The 22,568-nt window shown below is 45.1% G+C and overlaps 1 protein-coding gene across 4 annotated transcripts in view; it reads right to left on the bottom strand.

Annotated features, from left to right (window-relative positions):
- The window catches only part of LOC116986177 (collagen alpha-1(XIV) chain-like), a 110,142-nt gene that overhangs the window by 18,456 nt on the left and 69,118 nt on the right, over positions 1-22,568 (bottom strand). For all 4 annotated transcript variants that reach the window (XM_033041427.1, XM_033041429.1, XM_033041426.1 and 1 more), the window contains 7 exons: positions 20,115-20,254; positions 18,452-18,575; positions 8,730-8,873; positions 7,438-7,602; positions 5,628-5,666; positions 4,552-4,690; positions 567-709 (listed from right to left, as the gene is read on the bottom strand). In XM_033041427.1, coding sequence (XP_032897318.1) covers positions 567-709; positions 4,552-4,690; positions 5,628-5,666; positions 7,438-7,602; positions 8,730-8,873; positions 18,452-18,575; positions 20,115-20,254 — 894 coding nt within the window. The remainder of the gene's footprint in view (positions 1-566; positions 710-4,551; positions 4,691-5,627; positions 5,667-7,437; positions 7,603-8,729; positions 8,874-18,451; positions 18,576-20,114; positions 20,255-22,568) is intronic.

Below are 22,568 nucleotides of genomic sequence, written 5' to 3'. Positions count from 1 at the left end.
CGCCACTGCTCAGGGCTGGTGTCCAGTCATCTCCAGCTGCCCCCGGACAGGGATGGGACACTCGGGAGGGGCGGGGACGGTAGTGAGATCATCCGTTCGCACTTGTTCTACATTGTCTAACTCCAATAGCAATTCAACAGCGCTTGCAGCGCCGGAGACCCGGGTTCGATCCTGACTACGGATGAAACGCAGTGAATGTATACATGCAGCAGCTCAGCTGCCGAAAATGTTTATCTTGAGTGCCCTATGACCTGGGCATGCTCAGTTGAAATACCGAACTCGCTTATTGCAATAGAACCCGGAGAGTATTTCCAACAAATATGACCTCAAGGTACGTCTACTTTGAAGAACTTCTCCTCTTCTACAATAACTGAAGAAGGGTCCCGACCCGATACGTCACCTGTCCATGTACTCCAGAAATGCTGCCTGACCCGTTGAGTCACTCCAGCTCCGAAACTTTTCACTGTACCTCGGTACACGTGACAATAAACTAAACTGAAACTCTTTGTGTCTATCTTTAAAAACAAATAACCATCTGCTATGATTTAAGTTTTACATAGCCTTACAATCAAGGACTATTCCAACGAGAGGGTGAAAATGTTCATCCACAATCTGCCACAGTGCAAATGGTTCATCAGTAGCGTTTGGCTGTAATCGGAACAGCAGAGTCATGGTCTGCTTTGTGGGTAGTTCTTTGGGGTGGATATTCCTGGACAAAAAATAAAAAGACATTCATTAACAAAGCTATCTGGAAACAGACACAAGGAACTGCAGATGCACGTTAAAAAACAACACACACAAAGTGCTGGAGTAACTCAGCAGGTCAGGACAGCATCACTGGAGGACATGGATAGATGATGTTTTGGTTAGGTCCTATCTTCATACTGAAGAAGGGTCCCAACCCGAAACGCAGCCCACCCACCACCGGCAGAGATACTGACAGATCCGCTGAGTTACTCCAGCACATTGTGTCCTAATTAGTTAATTCATTTCACAATAAACTTGAAAATTCGCTGTCAAAGAGAAACAAGTAGCATGGTGGCACAGGGGTAGAGTTGCTGCCTCACAGCGCCAGAGACCCGGGTTCGATCCTGACTACGGGTGCTGTCTGCACGGAGTTTGTATTTTCTCTCTGTGACTGTGTGGGTTTTCCCTGAGTGCTCCAGTTTCCTTCCATATTCCAAAGACATACTGAAGAAGGGTTTCAGCCCGAAACGTTACCTATTTCCTTCGCTCCATAGATGCTGCTGCACCCGCTGAGTTTCTCCAGCATTTTTGTGTATCTTCGATTTTCCAGCATCTGCAGTTCCTTCTTGAACATATTTGAAGGTTAATTGGCTTCTGTAAATTGTAATTCGTCCCTCTTCTGTAGGATAGTGCTAGTGTATGGGGTGAGCGTTGGTCTGCACAGACTCAGTGGGCCGAAGAGCCTGTTTCCACGCTGTATTTCTAAACTAAACTAAAAAGTTTGAATTCATTCAATGGAACTAGGTTGGGGAAATGGAACAAAAGGTGTTTGTAATACTGTATCATGTGCTTATTGCTCTCGACTGGGGATAAATATGCCAGCTAACACCAGCTCAAGGAATCGCAATGAAGAACATTCACCCACAGTATGGTTACAGGATGTTGATTTCAGAGTTACAAGAGGGCTTGATTGCAAAAGGACTTTTTTGTCAAATAAAATCATGTGCGTCTTGGTTCATGTCCAGGATGTCAAAAGGATTCTGACCAGATACTTTTCAACATGAGTAATGTTTGGACCTCGGACACAGTTTTCTCGTCAGCGGAGAGCATGAGTAATTATAGATGGGTGGACCTGCTGGAAGTTATTAAACGCTGCTGCAGTCTGGACCCGATTAACATAACTCCCATTATCCCAACTATGTTACTGACTTAACAGCCACACCAAACACTCCATTCTCACATCCAACCTTCCAGCTATTATCGCACTATTATTGATTTTGTTTCTAATGTGTAGGTACATGTGTACCTGTATATGTGTCATATCATCGTATCTATATTACTAAAAATCTTGACCACTTCCTGTTGTTCTGTATATTGATTTTAGAAAAAATGCTGCCACTTATGGCTGCGATTTTTGGCCATCTTCCTCAGAGTCCCCCTCCGCTGCGCAGTACGAGGATTTTTCCCATCGATGAAAAATAAAAGAATTATTAGTGTTTAAAAATTGTAGAGATTCTCTCTCCTGAAGGCCACGCCTCTTCCGGAGGGACTATAAAACCCAGAAGTGTTGAGTGCCTCAGTCAGTCTCTGCAAGATGGGGGAGCGAGAGGGTCACGTCTCTCAGTCTGAGCTGTGAATAACACTGAACACATATCTAGTAATCTGTGAGTGGTTTTACTGACCTGTCAGTGCCCTTAATGTGGTTGGAAAATATAGTTTGGAAATGCTAAAGCTGTGTTGCCTATGGTTTAGAAATGCTAAAGCTGTGTTGCCTATGGTTTGGAAATGCTAAAGCCATGTTGCCTAATTAATGTTGCCTTGCCTAATTAATGTTGCCTTGCCAAATTAATGTTGCCTTGCCTAATTAAAGCTGCCTTGCTTAATTAAAGTTACCTTGCCTAATTAAAGTTGCTTTGCCTTCTATATAATTAAAAGTTTAATCTTGACCACTTCCTGTTTGCGCTTTATATTGATTTTAGAAAAAACGCAACCACGTATGGCTGTGATTTTTGGCCATCTTACTCAGGGTCCCCCTCCGCTCATCAGGTGCCGAGGATTTTTCCCATCGATGAAAAATAAATATAAACATTTAGTTACAAGTAAGTTTATTGTCATGTGTAACGGGATACAGTGAAAAGCTTCTGTTCCTCCTCACAGAGCCCAGTCTAGCCCCTGACCACCAGGCCCAATCTCCCCACTTACCTGGTTAAGGTCCGTGAGGTCCTATCCTCCTTGCTCAATAGACGTCCCAGTGTCAGGCATGTTTGAAGATTGCACAGTTTGAGCTTTAGAGATACAGCATGGAAACAGGCCCTTCGGCCCACTGAATCCGCCCCAACCATCGATCACTCTTTCACCCACTCGTTCTGTTTTAACCCACTTTCTCATCCCACACACTAGGGCTAATTTACAGAAGCCAATTAACCTACAAACCTGTACGTCTTTGGAGTGTGGGAAGAAACCCGAGCACCCGGTGAAAACCCACACGGTCACGGGGAGAACGTACAAACTCTGTAAAGACATCACCCATTGTCAGGATCGAACCCGAGTCTCTGACATTATGAGGCAGCAACTCTATCAGCTGCATCACTGCGTCACCCTTCAAATGTTCTAACGTTCTAAGTTACAACTTCCTCACTGATAGATTCCACCATTTATCTCCTACTGCTGTCAGGCAAATTGGTTTATAATCATAATCATAATATATTAGCCAAGTGTGTTTTGCAACATACGAGGAACTTGATTTGCCATACATTCATACCAAAAAAAGCAACAAAACACACTAAATACATTTTAACATAAACATCCACCACAGTGACTCCTCCACATTCCTCACTGTGATGGAAGGCAAAAAGAAATTCAATCTCTCCCTTCTTTGTGTTCCGAGATTGTTTTCTACATGCTAATCAAGCTTCAGAATATTTTAAATCATGGCACAGAAGTGACGATTATTAAGAACAATAATTAATGATGATTATCGTGCTGTGATTGGTTTAGATCACAACAGCCATTAGATTTGTTTGTACTGCACAACCATATTGACATTGGCTGACAAACTGATGCTAAAAATTTATTGTGGCGAATAGGAATGAAGATGGCCGGATGGGACTGTGAAGGAGTGGATGCAGGGTTAAACGAGGAGTTAAGAGACGGAACTGAGAGGGGATTGAGGCCATAAAGCCAACTAAATGTAGGGCACAGGTGTCAGACCAATAGGAAGTGCTACAAGAGAGGATATGTACAGATAATTATGGACATTGAAGATTGGAAAGTCACGGGCTGTCCAGCGGTAGAGTTGCTGCCTCACAGCTCCATGGACACAAGCTCGATCCTGACCACGGGTGCCGTCTGCACGGAACACGCACGTTCTCTCCGTGACCCAGGGGTGGAAAACCCGGGGGAGCCAGAGGGGACACGTCCCCCCCCATGTTTTGAGAGGTGGGGGACATCCCCCCCCCCCCCAAGGTTTAGTAATTCCAATTTTAAAATCTCCGCTTTTAGCGCTGGATTGAGCCTCCGAAGCCTCGCGCGTGTGTGTGAGTGTGCGCATGGCCACCAAAAAATTGTGTTCCCCGTCCCCTCCATGTTTTGATAGCGAGTCCCGCTCTTGCCGTGACCCGAGTGGGTTTTCTACTGGTGCTCCGGTTTCCACCCACTCTCCAAAGAAGCACAGGTTTGTAGGTTAATTTGGCTTCTTTAAATTGTAAATTGTCCCTAGTGTGTGCAGGATAGCGTTAGTGTACGGGGATCGCTGGTCGGCGCGGACTCGGTGGGCCGAAGCATGGAGGCAGATAACAATGGCGTCAGTGAAAGTCGGTGATGTTAACTAGAAATGTTATGGGAGAGAAAACGTCAAATTCATACCTTGTATTCTGTATAAGATGAGCATTTTCAAAAATACTAAATGACGGTGAACCTGTGAAGATGTCAGAATCCATAGCAACACCTTCAAGCTCCGAGAACTCTTTATCTGTTAAGCCAAATGCCTCCATCATGTTTATACCTGCAAGAGAATTATCAAAACATACGAGTGATTTTCAAACCAAAAGCAATTTTAATTGTAAAATATACTTAGAAAATGCTACAATTTATCAGTAGGATTGATATAATTGGAATCAATAGGGTGAATGCAGAGTCTCATGCCCCAGGAATGGGAATCAAGAACCAGAGGACATTGGTTTAAGGTGAGAGCGGCAATTTGTTGGTGGTGGTTGTATGGAATAAGCTGCCAGAGAAGTTTAGTTGAGGCAGGTATTTGAGGCAGCAGTTAAAACCCATTTTGACAGGTACATGAGTAGGAAAGGTTTAGGGGGATATGGGCGAAATGAGGACCAATGCTGACATTGGAGAGAGTCCTGAGCTCAACAAGAATGATCCCAGGGATAACGGGGTTAAAGTAAGAGACACATTTCATGGCTCTGGGCCTGTACTCCCTGGAGTTCAGCAGGGTAAGGGGACATCTCCTTGAAATCTACCAAATAAGGAAGGGATGTGAAGAGGGGTGGCGTGAGAGTCTAGGACCAGAGGGCACAGCCTAAGAATAAAAGGGTGCACCTTTAGAATGTAGATGAGGAGGAATTTATTTAGCCAGAGGGTGGTGATTGTTTAACCAGGGAATCTGCGGAATTCATTGCCACAGCCAGCTGTGGAATCCAAGTCATTGAGATTGACAGGTCCATGATTAATAATGGCGTCTAGGGTTATGGGAAGAAGGCAGGAGAATGGGATTGAGGGAAAAATTAACGAGCCATAATCAAATGACGGAGCAGACTTGATGATTGCCCTGATTCTGCACTTTATTATATAGTCTTAAGATTTTATGAAATGGGACTAGCTTAGATGTGGCATCTGTGTCATGGATGAGTGGGATGAAGGGCCTGTTTCCATGCTGTATAACTCTATTACTAATTGAATTAAAACAAGCAAACAGTACTCCATACCTGGGACCACAGTGCCTCTAATATTTGTCAAAGCACAAGCTGAAAAGAAGAAACATTAAGTTAGTCGATCACAAATTTCCTCCACAGATGTTATCTGACCGGCTGAGTTCCGCCAGCTGCTCTGCACATTTTTAACCACAGTTTCCAGCATCTGCAGCCACTTGTGCCTCTTATAACAAATCACTATTTAAATTTTTTTTTTTTTTTTTTTTTTTTTTTTTTAAAAACGCAAACATTTTAGCTATTTTGTAACATGTCTAAAGTGATTCCAAAAATTCTAATCTAATGAGTGTATAAAATCATGAGAGGAATCGATCGGGGAGATGCACAGAGCCTCTTGCCCAGAGTAGGGGATTCGAGAAACAGAGGGCAAAGGTTTAAGGTGAGGGGGGGGAGGGGGGAAGATTTAATAGGAATCTGAGGGGTAACTATTTCACACAAAGGGTGTATGGCACAGGTTATCCTTCCATAAGATAGGGTATTATCCGAGTCACTTCCACCCCCATTGTGCACATTGTCCACAGAACTGATGCGCTACAATGTATAGAAGTTGGGATGTAATGTTAAAATTGTACAAGGCATTGGTGAGGCCAATTCTGTAGTATAGTGTACAATTTTGGTCGCCTAATTATAGGAAGGATGTCAACAAAATAGAGAGAGTACAGAGGAGATTTACTAGAATGTTGCCTGGGTTTCAGCAACTAAGTTACAGAGAAAGGTTGAACAAGTTAGGTCTTTATTCTTTGGAGCGCAGAAGGTTAAGGGGGGGGACTTGATAGAGGTCTTTAAAATGATGAGAGGGATAGACAGAGTTGACGTGGATAAGCTTTTCCCACTGAGAGTAGGGACGATTCAAACAAGAGGACATGACTTGAGAATTAAGGGACAGAAGTTTAGGGGTAACATGAGGGGGAACTTCTTTACTCAGAGAGTGGTAGCTGTGTGGAATGGGCTTCCAGTGGAAATGGTGGAGGCAGGTTCGTTTTTATCATTTAAAAATAAATTGGATAGGTATATGGACGGGAAAGGAATGGAGGGTTATGGTCTGAGTGCAGGTAGATGGGACTAGGGGGAAATACGTGTTCGGCACGGACTTGAAGGGCTGAGATGGCCTGTTTTCCGTGCTGTAATTGTTATATGGTTATATGGTTATATGGTTATAATGCTGAGAACTATATTCTGCACTCTGTATCTTCCCCTTTGCTCGACCTATTGTACCAGAGTTTGACTTGATTGCAATTATGGACAGTATTATCCGATCTGTTTAATCCCGACTACGGACGCTGTCTGTGTGGAGTTTGTCCGTTTTCCCCGTGACCGCGTGGGTTTTCTCCGGGATCTCTGGTTTCCTCCCACACTCCAAAGACGTACTGGTTTGTAGGTTAATAGGCTTAGTAAAATTATAAATTGTCCCTAGAGTGTGTAGGATAGTGTTAAGGGCCTGTCCCACTTACGCGATGTTTTCGGCGACTTGTCGGCAACATCGCGTCGCCGAAAAGTTTCAAAATGTGGAAAATCCAGCGGCGACCAGAAAAAGGTACGACTCTTTGGGCGACTAGTCACCACCAAACAGGAGTCACCCCGCGACATGTCGACACGTGATTTCCACATTTTGAAAATTTTCGGCGACCTGCTGTGACTATGACGGGTGCCGGCAAGTCACCAAAAAAAAATGTTGCATGAGTGGGTCAGGTCCTTTAGTGTGTGGGGATTGCTGGTCGGCCAAAGGGCCTGTTTCGCCGCTGTAACTCTAAACTAAACCAAAAACTTGTGCTACTTATAAACACAACAAATGAAGCAACAAACTTACTTGTGGAAACAGTCTGACAAATGGACACAATAACTTGGCCTCCAATGTTGTTCAAGTCACTGAAGTTACGAACATAAAAAGTTGCTCTGAGACTGGGCGTGCTTGCGACATCAGTAATATTCGCCTCATCAACATCATCCACGCCAAGAACAATTATGAAAAAACCTGTGGGATAAAATTGGATAACATTTACGATGACAGAACCTCTGACGTAGATAAAAATGTTGTTGCTAAAAAAAAGACCATTTATAACATTTAGCAAGCTAAATCAAACGCTATTAATACTTTTCATATAACTTGTACTAATCATTAAAAATATTTTGCGCTGAACATGGATAATTTACAGTCTAGATGGCTGACCTTTTGTGAATAGGAAATAGTATTTTAGCAAAAGGCATGTATACTTTTCATAACAATTCTGCAAATTGTTCAAAAAATATTTTTGTACTTAATATTCATCATTTAAAAAGAATTTCATAGTTCCGTTGTGGGACGCATGTCCATGGAACACTCTTGACTGCAGTCCAGATGGCTGAGTTTTTGTAACGAGAAAAATGAATCTTAGCAATAGACATGTGCAAAATCAGTCTTTAAACTGGAAGCTAAATTATACAAGCTGTTGGTGACTGGTTTATTTGGATGTTTAAGAAAGAACCGAATAGTGAAAGGCTTGGATAGAGTGGAAGTGGGGAGGATGCTTCCACTAGTGGGAGAGTCTAGGGCCAGAGGTCCTAGACTCAGAATTAAAGGACGTTCCTTTAGGAACGAGAAGAGGAGGAATTTCTTTAGTCAGAGGGTGGTGAATCTGTGGAATTCTTTGCCACAGAAGGCTGTGGAGGCCAAGCCAATGGGTATTTTAAGGCAGAGATAGATAGATTCTGGATTAGTACGGGTGTTATGGGTTACGTGGAGAAGGCAGGAGAATGGGGTTAGGAGGGAGAGATAGATCAGCCATGATTGAATGGCGGAGCAGAGTTGATAGGCCGAATGGCCTAATTCTGCTCCTATCACTTAGGACCCTATGACATCGTTGGGATGTAGCAGGAAACTGGAACACCATGTGGTCACGGGGAGAACGTGCAAACTTCACACGGACAGCTCCCGAGATCCGAGGTTTCTGGGTGGATGTGGGCTCGGAGCTCTAACACTGGTTCTGTAAAACAGCTGAAATGTTATTTCCATCCACAAAAAAAATATCTACTTGGAACATCAGCTTCTACTACTATAAACTGTAGTCTGGAAACAAAGCAGACTTCAAAAATAATTGAATAGTCGGCTGAAATAAATTTCACCTTCCAACGCCAACTGTTGCAATGTCTGGCTTATTTCACCAAGGACTGTCCCACCAGTGATAATGACCAAGATTTTGTGAACACTTTTTCTTTCCTTCGATTCATTTGAGGAAAACAAACCATCCGACGCTCTGCCATCTTTGACTATAAAACAAAATTGACAGATATACGAGTAAGAAATCTTAAATCAATCACCGTTTCACTGACACTTCCCGACCCGGAACGTCACCCATTCCTTTTCTGCAGAGATGCTGCCCGACCCGCTGAGTTACTCCACCAATTTGTGTCTATCTTTGACAATAGACAATAGGTGCGGGAGTAGGCCATTCGGCCTTTTGAGCCAGCACCGCCATTCACTGTGATCAAGGCTGATCATCCACATTCAGTACCCCGTTCCTGCCTTCTCACCATATCCCCCGACTCCACTATCTTTAAGAGCTTGATCTAACTCTCTCTTGAAAGCATCCAGAGAATTGGCCTCCACAGCCTTCTGAGGCAGAGAGTTCCACAGATTCACAACACTCCGGGTGAAATGTTTTTCCTCATCTCATGGCCTACCCCTTATTCTTAAACTGGATCTATTGTTGGGAATTTGGGAAGGGCAAGTTAATGAAGTGTGCGTGGAGGAGCCTTTTGAGACAAGTGATCACAGTTCGATTAGGTTTAAGATAGTTGTGGACAGGGACGGAGAGGGTCCACGTGTTAAAATGCTCAACTGGGGAAAGGCCAACTTTGAGGGAATGAGAGAAGGTCTTGCTCAAGTTGACTGGAGCAGGTTATTTGAGGGGATAGGAACATCGGCCAAGTGGGATGTTTTTAAAAGTGTGCTGAAGAAAGCTCAGGATGTGTACGTCCCAGATGTGGAACTAAGGAATAAACTGAAAAAGGAAATCAGAAGGGCAAAAAGGGGCCAGGAGATAGCTCTGGCAGGTAGCATTAAGGACAATCCCAAAATATTTTATAAATACATAAGGGGGAAAAGGGTAACTAGAGAGAGAGAGTGGGGCCTCTCAGGAATCAAAGCGGTCACCTCTGTGTGGAGCCACAGGAGACAGGCAAGGTCCTAATGGGTATTTCTCCTCTGTATTTATCGAGGAGAAAGACAGTAGGACGGAGGAAACTGGAACAGTCACTGGAAGTGTCTTGGGAGCAGTCAGTGTTACTGTCGAGGAAGTACCGAAGTTGTTTGAAGGTAGACAAATCCCCAGGGCCGGATCAGATATATCCGAGAATATTGCGGGAAACTAGAGAGGAAATTGCCGGAGCCCTGGTTGAAATTTACACGTCGTTCTTAAATACAGGAGAGGTGCCGGAATAGAATAGAATAGAATAGAATCTTTAATTGCCACGCAACCAGGGTTGGTGGTATTTGGGTTCGGTACATGATGGTACACTGCTTTTGTTACATACCACTAATAACACAGATCACCGTAATAAAGTGCATCCATACCACATCACAAATCACAAATCTTACCAACAATACATAGTGCAAAAGAACAAACAAAGACCATAGACAAGACACTGTATACATCAAAAGTCATATTATTGTCTGATTATTGGATGGAATTGAGAGTTCTTATTGCTGAGGGGAAGAAACTGTTTTTAAAGCGGGTGGTTTTAGTAGCAAGTGACCTGAGGCGCCTCCCCGAAGGGAGAGACTGAAAAAGGTGATTTGCTGGATGGGAGTGGTCCGAGATGATCTTTTTTGCCCGTTTTGAGGTACGTTGGAGATAACTGGAATGGATTGAGGGGAGGGGGGAGTTGATGATCCTGGAGGCCTTGGAGACAATGCGTTGTATTCTGTGTAGTGAGTGACTATCGGTGTTACCGTACCAGACTGTGATTGAGGAGGTGATGATGCTTTCAATGATTGATTGATAGAAACGGACCAGGAGGTGTTTATCGACTCTGAACTTTTTGAGCTGTCTGAGGAAATATAGGCGTTGTTGACCTTTCTTGATGACGTGGTCCGCATTGATGCGCCACAGGAAGACTGGAGGGTGGCAAATGTTGTGCCTCTTTTCTAGAAGGGCTGCAGGGAAAATGTTGGGAACTATAGGCCGGTGAGCTTAACATCTGTAGGTGGTAAGTTACTGGACAGTATTCCGAGGGATAGGATATACAGGCAGTTGGGTGGGCAAGGGCTGATTAGGGATAGTCAGCATGGTTTTATACGTGGGAGGTCGTGTCTCACAAATCCGATTGATTTTTTTGAAGACGTGACCAAAAAGGTCGATATGTTGTATATGTTGTGTACATGGACTTCAGTAAGGCATTTGACAGGGTTCCGCATGTTAGGCTGCTCTGGAAGGTTAGATTGCATGGGATCCAAGGAGAGCTAGCTGAATGGATAGCAAATTGGCTCCATGGAAGGAAGCAGAGGGGGATGGTGGAAGGTTGCTTCTCGGACTGGAGGCCTGTGACTAGTGGTGTGTCTCAGGGTTCGGTGCTGGGCCCGTTACTGTTTGTCATCTACATCAATGATTTGGATGAGAACATACAGGGCAAGATTAGCAAGTTTGCTGATGTTACAAAAGTGAGTGGTTTTGCAGATAGTGAAGATGGTTGTGAACGATTGCAGCATGATCTGGATCGATTGGCCAGGTGGGCGGAGGAATGGTTGATGGAATTTAATACAGAGAAATGTGAGGTGTTGCATTTTGGAACGTCGAACAAGGGCAGGACCTACTCAGTAAATGGTAGGCCTCTGGGTAGTGTTGTAGAGCAGAGGGATCTAGGAGTGCAGGTGCATGGTTCCTTGAAGGTCGAGTCTCAGGTAGATAAGGTGGTCAAAAAGGCTTTTGGCACTTTGGCCTTCATCAGTCAGAGTATTGAGTATAGAAGTTGGGAGGTCACGTTACAGTTGTATAAGACGTTGGTGAGACCGGATTTAGAATATTGTGTTCATTTCTGGGCACCGTGTTATAAGAAAGATATTGTCAAGGCTGAATATGTTTAGAAAAGATTTACGAGGATGTTGCCAGGACTAGAGGGTGTGAGCTATAGGGAGAGGTTGAGTAGGCTGGGTCTCTATTCCATGAAGCATAGGAGGATGAGGGGAGATCTTATAGAGGTGTACAAAATCATGAGAGGAATAGATCAGGTAGATGCACAGAGTCTTTTACCCAGTGTTTGGGAATCGAGGACCAGAGGACATAGGTTCAAGGCGAAGGGGAAAAGATTTAATAGGAATCCTTTTTCACACAAAGGGTGTTGGGGGTATGGAACACGCTGCCTGAGGAGGTAGTTGAGGCTGGGACTATCCCATTGTTAAATAAACAGTTAGACAGGTACATGGATTGTCAAGTTTTGAGGGATATGGACCAAGCGCAGGCAAGTGGGACATTGTTGGCCAGTGTGGGCGAGTTGGGCCGAAGGGCCCGTCTCCACACTCTTTGACTCTATGACTATAAACCTGGGTATCTGTCGCTGTCAGGCAGCAACTCTGCCACAGTGCCACTCACTTGCACTTAATATTTATTTCATTTTACCACTAACACTTCCCATGTGAGGCTAAGGTTGGATTGAATCCAGTTTGTGGAAAGTTAGTCATAGTGCCGTTATACTTAATCACTCTCCACACCCTCATGTGTAAGTTCCTGTGCGTGTTAAATGCTAGATTCGGAAACTTCAATCTTTAACGAATGAATTAATAATGTCAGTAATAAATTTTGAGATGCCATAATCGTGCACACCATTGCCTGGTGTTCTGGCGTGAGGTCTGGCCATTGTTAACACAATCCAAGATTTTTCAAGGCAATGCAAGCTTAACTTAACCACTTTTTACTTCAACCTATTTAGTTTAGCATGGAAATAGACCCTTCGCCCGACACTGTGATCCCTCTACACTAATGCCATCCGACACACTAGGGACAATTTACAATCTTTACCAAAGCCAATAAACCTACAAACCTGTACGTCTTTGTAGTGTGGGAGGAAACCGGAGCACCCGGGGAAAAACCCACGCTGTCACAGGGAGAACGTACAAACTCCATACAGACAGCACCCGTAGTCAGGATTGAACCTGGGTCTCTGGCGCTGTAAGGCTGCGCTACTGTGCTCCCCTACCTCACGAGAGTTGAATGACCGTTTTGGCATTGCAAGCAAAGACTCCTATTTCCAAAGTCAGTTAAGATCGTCTAACTAAACCAGAATACATGATACAAAATTCTCTCTCATCTCTAATAGGCCATTCTCACGGGGCGACTTGATGCAAGAGTTAACCAGAGTTGAACATCATGGGAACCTCGTGCGATAACCGTACGGCATTCGTGGACCACCGTGGCGCTAACGGCAGGTACTCGTGTAACTTGGTGACTCGGGAGAAAATTCAAGCAAGCTTGAATTTCTCCAAGAGTGACTTGTACACTTGTGGTTGAACATTGCAACATTATATGCACGTAGTGGCCAGTGCGATATCCGTAATAACTCTTGTGTTTACCGTGGGAATTCCTGCGAACGGTGAACCCGGAAGCTGGACAGAGGGGACAGAAGGTGAGTAAAAATTGTCTTCTGTGGGATTGAATTTAAAAAATAAAGATTTGCATCCGCATATGGACATCAGCTTATTCATGAGTTATGTTAAGAAAATAACTATAATCTTTAAAAGGGACTTTACTGAAAGGTCCCGCATTTTTATGGTCCTTGAGAAATTTTTCACATGTACTTCTTTGAGAGATACAGCTCGGAGTCCTCGCCGACTAGCGATCGATGCCTTTCCGAAGCAGGGTCCGGAACGCGACCAATCAATGTTCTCCAGAGACCCGTGTAAAGGAGTGAACTGCACATGCTGGTTTAAACCGAAGACAGACACAAAAAGCTGGAGTAACTCAGCGAGTCAAGCAGCATCTCTGGAGAAAAATAGGTGATGTTTCGGGACGAGACATCTTCAGACTCAATTCCGATTAGGATGTCTAAAGAAGGGTTCCGATTCGAATCGCCACCTATTCTTTTTCTCCAGAGATGCTGCCTGGCCCGCTGACTTACTCCAGCTTTTTATGTTTTTCTTCCCAGATCTGACTTACCTGCTGAGTTACACCAACATTTTGTGTCCTTTTGTGCGTATTAACCAGCATCTGCAGTTCCTTTAGACATTACCTAACTTCAGATTTTAGAGATATAGCGCGGAAACAGGCCCTTCGGCCCACCGAGTCCGCGCCGACCACCTATTCTTATACACTCCAGGGACAATTTTACAATGTTACCGAAGCCGATTAACTTACAAACCTGTAATCTCTGGAGTGTGAGAGGAAACCGGTGCACTCGGAGAAAACCCACGCGGTCACAGGGAGAACATACAAACTCCATACAGACTGCACCCATGGTCAGGATCGAACCCCGGTCTCTGGGGCTGTGAGGCAGCAACTCTACCGCTGTGCCGCATGTAGTCAGATTTAATACATTGCTGGTGTTGCTTCCAAAGACAGAGGCACTGATAATATTAGATCAGAATTGCATCTTTCCGCTAATAGAGTCAATTATTAGTCAATTAATAATAGAATCAATTATTGTTGGTGACATTTCACCTACGAATATCAGACTATTTTCGCAGAGGTAAGGGCCAATTAGGCATAGCAAAAGGTATGAACACTTTTAAACATTTTTTTCCGACTATTTTGACAAATGCAAATACAGGGAGAATGATCAAAGTGCTCACATGGCTCACTCTGTTAGAAGCGTTCTGAGTTTAAATGTTCCGTGTATTCCTTCTTAAAGTATAAATTTTTGTGTGGCCAGGGGTGCGATTGAGAACAGCTGGGAAAGGGCGGAGGGGGCGTCACGAATAACAGCGTTTCCCAGGCCATATTATGGCCCATTCCCCAACCGTAACATTAATCAAGCTCTGTCTAACTCCGCCTTCACACCATCCCCCTGTGACATGGGTTAGTCATCGCTGGGCGGGCTGTGGGCCGAATGGCCTGCCAACGGGAGTCAGAGACTTGACACTGAGATCCATTGTGCAGGAAGGAACTGCGGATGCTGGTTTTTACCGAAGATAGACACAAACGCCACCTGTTCATTTTCTCCAGATATGTTGCCTGACCCATTGAGTTACTCCAACATTTTGTGTCTGTGTTCACTATGAACATTGAATTATTTAATTTTAGGTAACTTACACTCTCTCTCTCTCTCTCTCTCCCCCCTCTCCCACACACAGTAAGACCGAGGTACTGTGCTCAGTCCATCTGTGTCTCCCACATACACAGTAAAACTCTGCTTTGTGTGTGTATATACTTCTCCCCTCATTTCTCTCTCTCCCCCCCACCCCTCTCTTTCACCCCCTCCCCCACCTCTCTCTTTATCCCCCCCCCCCCCCCCACACACAATAAGACCGATGTATTCTGCTTAGTTTCTCTTTGCTCCCACACACACAGATAGACCAAGGTCATGTGCGCTCTTTCTCTTCCGCCAGTCGCCCCGAAGTACATCACACTGCCTCTGTGCCTCTCTCTCTGTCTCTCTCCCCCTCTCTCCTAAGTAATGTGGCATCTTCCTGCAGTAAAGTCACGGCATTAGTACAGGCATGTCTCCAAATGAGCCAATTCAACCTAGGGAGGATATTTATAGTGTGTGGAAAAAAAAGTGACATCATTTGTGCCACGTGATGTTTTTACAACACTTCACAATGTTCATTCAAGATTTAACGGGGAAGCTCGGGAGACGGACAAGTCACTCGCACAAATAACAGAAATGCCGAGTACCGTGGGAACTCTTTATCTACCCCCCGTTATATCGTGTGATATCGTGCTAGACCACGACCACTTCACTCTGGTTACATCTTGCGTCAAGTCGCCCCGTGAGAAAGCGCTTTAAGGCTCATTCACATCTCCGTTGTCACCACTTCTCCCCACCCCTCCCCCCCCCCCCCCCCCCCCCCCCACAACCCCTCCTCTCACTCATTGTTACCAGGGGTCATTAACTCTATATATGCAATTAATATCCCAGAAGCATGACATAATACCTCCACAAGATCTAGGCTAATATATGAGCTGCAAAATGTCCATCAGCTCCGTAGAATCTAAATTAACTTAAATTAAATGAAGTAGTACAAGCTCTATCTTCATCCTACGTCTGTAGAACATTTTACCTCTGAAGGCAACAACTGTAAACTCAAGTGATTATCATGGAGATAAAAAGTGCTGGAAGAACTCTGCGGGTCAGGCAGCATCTGCGGAGAGGATTGGACGGACGGACGATGTTTCGGGTTGGAACCCTTCTTCGCGGGGGGGGGGGGGGGGAGAAAGGCGGGGCGGGTCTAAGCCTGGCAAGCGAAAAGTGGAGGAAGGAACTGCAGATGCTGGTTAAAACCGCAGACATAAAAAACTGGAGTAACTCAGCGGGTGATAGGTGGATACAGGTGGAGGGAGGGAAATGGGGGATGGGGTTGGCAGATGAGTGAGCGGAGGGGAATGAATGAAGGTGAATGGAGGTGGTGGGAGAACAGGTAACGTACTGGGGTGGGGATGGCACAATGACGAGAGGTGTTGTGGATGAATCCGTTTGCTGTTGTGAATGAGTGCAGAGACTGGTTTGATTATACAATGCAATAATATACCAGAGTAATTGACTCAAACATCCTCTTCTGTTCCCAAGAGACACAAAATGCTGGAGAAACTCAGCGAGACAGGCAGCATCTCTAGACAACAAGGACAGGTGCCGTTTTGGGTCGGGGCCCTTCTTCAGACTCTATGCAGTAAGGATGGAACTTAATGGACAGATCTTTCAAAACATTGACACAGGTTCAGTGAGCTGAAAGAACTCAAGGTAGACTAAAATGCTGGAGAAACTCAGCGGGTGAGGCAGCATCTATGGAACAAAGGAGTAGGTGACGTTTCAGGTCGAGACCCTTCTTCAGACTCAAGAACTCAAGGTTAGGTTAAAGTCTAAAGAATTTAGGCTACAGTCTAAAGAAGACTGAAACTAAAGTCTGTAGCCTCCTTTTGGTCTGGTATTTTATTTCATTCACATGTTTAAACTATAATGTTTTATTCTTAATGTTTTAAGGTTTTATGTTTTATTCTTAATTGTTTACAGTATGTTGTTACTTGCGAGCGGAGCACCAAGGCAAATCCCTTGTATGTGTATATACTTGGCCAATAAACTTATTCATTCATTCATTCATTCATTCAGAGTCCCGACCTGAAACATAACCTATCCATGTTCTCCAGAGATGATGCCTGACCCGCTGAGTTATTCCAACACAGCGTATCTTCTTTTCTTTATTATTGTATGATTCTTAGATACTGAATTTAGTAGATTTATCGATTGCGGAGGATGGAACTTCAAACAACATGTTACATTAACCTACAAGGTTAATTCCCGGGATGGCGGGACGACTGTCATATGCTGAGAGAATGGAGCAGCTGGGCTTGTACACTCTGGAGTTTAGAAGGATGAGAGGGTATCTCATTGAAACATATAAGATTGTTAATGGTTTGGATATGCTAGAGGCAGGAAACATGTTCCCGATGTTGGGGGAGTCCAGAACCAGGGGCCACAGTTTAAGAATAAGGAGTAAGCCATTTAGAACGGAGACGAGGAAACACTTTTTCTCACAGAGAGTGATGAGTCTGTGGAATTCTCTGCCTCAGAGGGCGGAGAGAGGCAGGTTCTCTGGATGCTTACAAGAGAGAGCTAGATAGGGCTCTTAAAAATAGCGGAGTCGGGGGATATGGGGAGAAGGCAGGAACGAGGTACTGATTGGGGAAGTTCAGCCATGATCACATTGAATGGCAGTGTGGACTCGAAGGGCCGAATGGCCTACTCCTGCACCTATTGTCTATTGTCTATTGTTACATTATGAAAGATAAGGTTATGAATCTAAGATCAAAGGTTCAAAGGTTCAAAGGTTATTTTACTGGTCACATACACCTAGGTGTAGTGAAATGCTTCTTGCCAATGCAGCACATAAAGAAAGAATGCAGACATAACAGTAATAAAGAAATTTAAACATAAAAACATCCCCCCACAATGGTTTCCACCATGAGGGAAGGCACAAAGTCCAGTCCCCATCCCCAGTTCACCCATAGTCGGGCCTATTGAGGCCTCCACAGTTGCCTCCACGGAGGCCCAATGTTCCAGGCCGTTCTCACCGGGTGATGGTGCTCCGGCGTCGGGAGAATCCTCACAGCGGCTTGGGAACCCTGGAACAGCGGCTTCCGTACTGGAGACCGCGGCTTCCGAAGCCAACAAGGCCGCGCCGGATGGAGCTCCGCAACTGGTGATCTCGCTGAGGCTCCCGATCAGGCTCCCGATGAAAAGTCAGCGCCGCCACCCGCAGCTGGCCGCTCCTCAGACCCGCAGCTCCGCGATGTTTTTATCGACGGTCTCAGCTCACTGGAGTTCCAGCGCGGCGACCCGGGTAGGGCATCGCCCGCTCCGCGATAGCGCTCCAGCGCTGTGCCGCTGCCGAAGCCGAGGTTCTGGGCGGTCCCCGACAGGAAACGCCGCTCCAGGCACGCTGGTAGGCCGCGAGGACGGGGTCGACAGTGCAGCCCAGAGAAAAGCTGCCTCTCCGACCAGGTAGGGACCCTAGAAAAGCAGTTTCCCCCTTCCCTTCCCTCCCCCCACATAAAAAAAGGCTACAACTCCAGAACAAAAAACTCAACTAACTAAAAATTTAAAAAAAGAGAGAAAAAACGGACAGCTGCAGGCTGGGTAGCCATACCATACAGGACGGCGCCCCCTAGAAAAGAGTGGGGGGTCTGTAAGCAGTGATTTACCTGTGCTGGTGTCCGTTCCTCTGTAAGGTATGTCGTAGATGCTTCCCAGTAATTGCTCTCTATTTCTAAAGGAGCTGTGCTGAATTTCATCTGTCATGTGATGACTAAACTGGCTCACCGATACCTGTGAAAATAAGAAAATTAGTCCGAAGAAGGGTCTCGACCCGAAACGTCACCCATTCTGTCTTTCAAGAGATGATGCCTGCCCCGCTGAGTTACTTCAGCACTTGGTGTCAACATTCGGTGTAAACCAGCATCTGCAGTTCCTTCCGACGCAAAATAAATCACCATACCCAACGGAAAATGTCCATTGTTTATTTTCCGTACCACAAATTAATTGTTATATTCCCAACAGGTTGACCTCAGTTTGCCACCTGTGGTGTCAAAGGTTACGGGGAGAAGGCAGGAGAATGGGGTTGAGAGGGAAAGATAGATCAGCCATGATCGAATGGCGAAGCTGACTCGATGGGGGTGAATGGCCTAATTCTGCTCCTAAGTCTTATGAATACCGTGAACTAAGCTGGTCAAGATATATTAAATTCTAAGGTTTGATGTACATGCAGACGTTCTTTGTGACTTTTCCTACATCTCTCTCTTCCTCCCTCTCTCTCTCTGGGTTCCATCCCGACTACAGGTACTGTCTGTACGGAGCTGGTACGTTCTCCCCGTGACCTGCGTGGGTTTTCTCCAAGATCTTCAGTTTCCTCCCAAACTCCAAAGACGTACTGGTTTGTAGATTAATCAGCTTGGTATACGCTGTCCCCAGTGTGTGTGGGATAGTGTTAGCGTGCGGGGATCTCCGGTTGATGTGGAATCAGTGGGCCGAGCGGCCTGTTTCGGCGCTGTATCTCTAAACTAAACCTAAAGACAAGCCCTTGCAAATAGAAATAGAGATTTCTGAGCAGCTTACAAGCAAAATACAGGTCTACCACTAATTTTCCGGCACCCTTGGTTCCAACGCCTTGCTGGATTATCCATTTTGCCAGACCAACAGACTTGACGAAATGATGATACAACAATACACCTCTGACCCACTAACTGTACCATATTTTTTACAATATGCCCGCAAGTAAAAAAAAAGGTCGCCATAGAAAAAAATCGATACATTTTGACTCGTAGGTTTAGTCGTAGTAGGTCGGCATGTTAGTCGTAGGTAATCGAGGGAAGTCAAAGGTAGTCTTCAACATAGTCGAAGGGAGGTCCAAGGAGATCGAAGGAGGTCGTCTTCACTCTCCACCATTCGGTGTCCAATTCTCCCGAAGTTAGTCGTAGCTAGTCTTCAACATAGTCGAAGGAGGTCTTCAACATGACATTTTTTCGAACTCTTCTAAACTCGCCAATTAGGTCGCCCAAGTGGGACAGACAGCCCCTTAAGGAACTAAATCTAACTCTCTCTTGAAAACATCCAGCGAATTGGCCTCCACTGCCTTCTGTGGCAGAGAATTCCACAGATTCACAACTCTCTGGGTGAAGACATTTTTCCTCATCTCAGTCCTAAATGACCGACCCCAACTGTGACCCCCGATTCTGGACTCGCCCAACATCGGGAACATTTTGTTCAAAGGAGATGCCGGATTATCAGTAGCCGGAAAATCGGCGGTGGACCTGTATTTAAAAAACAGAAATATCTAGAAAACTCTCGGTTTGTATATAACCCCCTTACCTGTATCCCCTCTGGCCCGAGTTTGGCAAAAACACTAACGCTGTCGTGGACGAAGGAGATGATTTTCCTGAAGTTCGCTTCTCCTACCGACGTGGAGCCGTCAATTATAAAGGTCAGGTCGGCCGTGACAGCACGGCAATCTGAAGAAGGAGAACGGTCGTTTAGTTTAGTTTAGAGACTCCTCACACCCTTGTAATGGACTGTTCGAACTACTTACCTCCGGCAGACGTTACAAGGCCTTCTACACCCGAACGTCCAGACTCAGGAACAGCTTCATTCGCAGAGCTATAGCAGCTCTGAACCGGCCCTGCTGAGTGCCCCCCACCCCCCCTGGACTGTCTCCCTCGGATGGTCACGTCGCACAGACACGCGCACCTCACATTCCGTCTGGGGACCTTGCATCCGGATGGCATTAACATTGAATTCTCCCAATTTTGCTAGTCCTTGCTGTCTCCTCCCCTTCCTCAACCCTCTAGCTGTCTCCTCCCACCCTCCCATCCGCCCGCCCTCGGGCTCCTCCTCCTCCCCTTTTCCTTCCTTCTCCCCCCCCCACCCCCCATCAGTCTGAAGAAGGGTTTCGGCCCGAAACGGCGCCTATTTCCTTCGCTCCATAGATGCTGCTGCACCCGCTGAGTTTCTCCAACAATTTTGTGTACCTTCGATCTTCCAGCATCTGCAGTTCCTTTTTGAACACATCTGAACTTTAGTCTGTTTGAACTGTTTTGACTATTTTACTGTTCTTTTTTTTTACAATCCATGTTCTCGGGGTATCTAAATCTAAATTTTATTAGTTAATTATGTTATACTATATAAAATATATTATTATTATTATTATTATTATTATTATTATTAGAGATACAGCGCGGAATCAGGCCCTTCGGCCCACCAAGTCTGCGCTGACCAGCGATCCCTGCACACTAACGCTATCCTACACACATCAGCGACAATGCTTTTACATTTATGCCAAGCCAATTAACCTACAAACCTGTACGTCTTTGGAGTGCGGGAGGAAACCGGAGTTGCTTTCTATCCAAAAACTCGATTAAAGACGTCGCAAAGGAGACACAAAACAAAAGGCTTGAAGCGATGTTCTGTTCATGGAATTTGTTTAAGAAGGAACTGCAGATGCTGGAAAATCGAAGGTAGACTAAAATGCTGGAGAAACTCAGCGGGTGCAGCAGCATCTATGGAGCGAAGGAAATAGGCAACGTTTGGGGCCGAAACCCAAAGGAAATAGGCAACGTTTCGGGTCGAAACCCGAAGGGTTTCGGGCCGAAACGTTACCTATTTCCTTCACTCCATAGTTGCTGCTGCACCCGCTGAGTTTCTCCAGCACTTTTGTCTACCTTCTAGTTCATAGAAAACAGGTTATCTTAAAAGAGATGTAGGAAAGAACTGCAGATGCCGGTTTAAACCGAAGGTAGACACAAAATGCTGGAGTAACTCAGCAGGACAGGCGGCATCTCTGGAGAGAAGGAACGGGTGACATTTCGGGTCGAGACCTTAAAAGAGGGTTAGCTCGAGAGTCACACAGCACGTATCCGTGTGGAAATGTACATGGCTAGGAAAGGTTTAGCGCGATATGGGACAAACGCGGCCAACTGGGACCAGCTTAGATGGTGCATTTTGTTCGGCATGGACAAGTTGGGCCGAAGGGCCTCTTTCAACTGTCTTATGAAGAAAGACTGGATAGACTTGGTTTATACTCTCTAGAATTGTCTGAGCCTTATATTATGTGCATTTTGTTTTACAATTTTATTCTATGTGAAATATTTAGTGTTTAGAGATAGAGCATGGAAACAGGCCTTTCAGCCCACCGAGTCCATGCTGACCAGTTGAATGCTATCCCATTTTCTCAACCACTCCCAACACATTAGGGTCATTTTTTTTTCCAGTTAACCTAAAAAAAAACACACGTCTTTGGGGTGTTGGAGGAAACCGGAGCACCAGGAGGAAACCCACACGCTCACAGGGAGAACATACAAACTACACGCATTCCATAGCCAGACATAGAAGCATAGAAACATAGAAAATAGGTGCAGGAGTAGGCCATTCGGCCCTACGAGCCCATAACTCTGGCTATAAGAAGCTGCAGTTTTGGAGGTGATAGTTTTCAATTTGTGGGTGCAACTGTGATGCATTATATCAGGTACATCTCACATTTGTCAGCTTCTGTAGAGATGAACTGGAAATTGTAAGAAGCTGGCATTGCCACATCAGCCCTTCTTAAACATCCTACCATAAAGCAGCAAGATTTGAGACGATTCATTCAGGACCTTTTGGTCTCAACACTAAAATACGGTATTTTACCGTAAATTACTGATACTGGATTTCACGAATTTAATTTCAAACTCGGACATGGGAAGAGAGGATCTTTTTGGATTGTAGTTAGTTAACTAGTTTTAGATTTAGGTTTAAGTGTATTATTATCATGTGTAATGTTACACATGATAA

This window comes from Amblyraja radiata, chromosome 23 (genome assembly GCF_010909765.2).
Source record: "Amblyraja radiata isolate CabotCenter1 chromosome 23, sAmbRad1.1.pri, whole genome shotgun sequence".
Classification (NCBI taxonomy): Eukaryota; Metazoa; Chordata; class Chondrichthyes; order Rajiformes; family Rajidae; genus Amblyraja; species Amblyraja radiata.
This window is presented reverse-complemented; position numbering and strand designations above follow the sequence as displayed.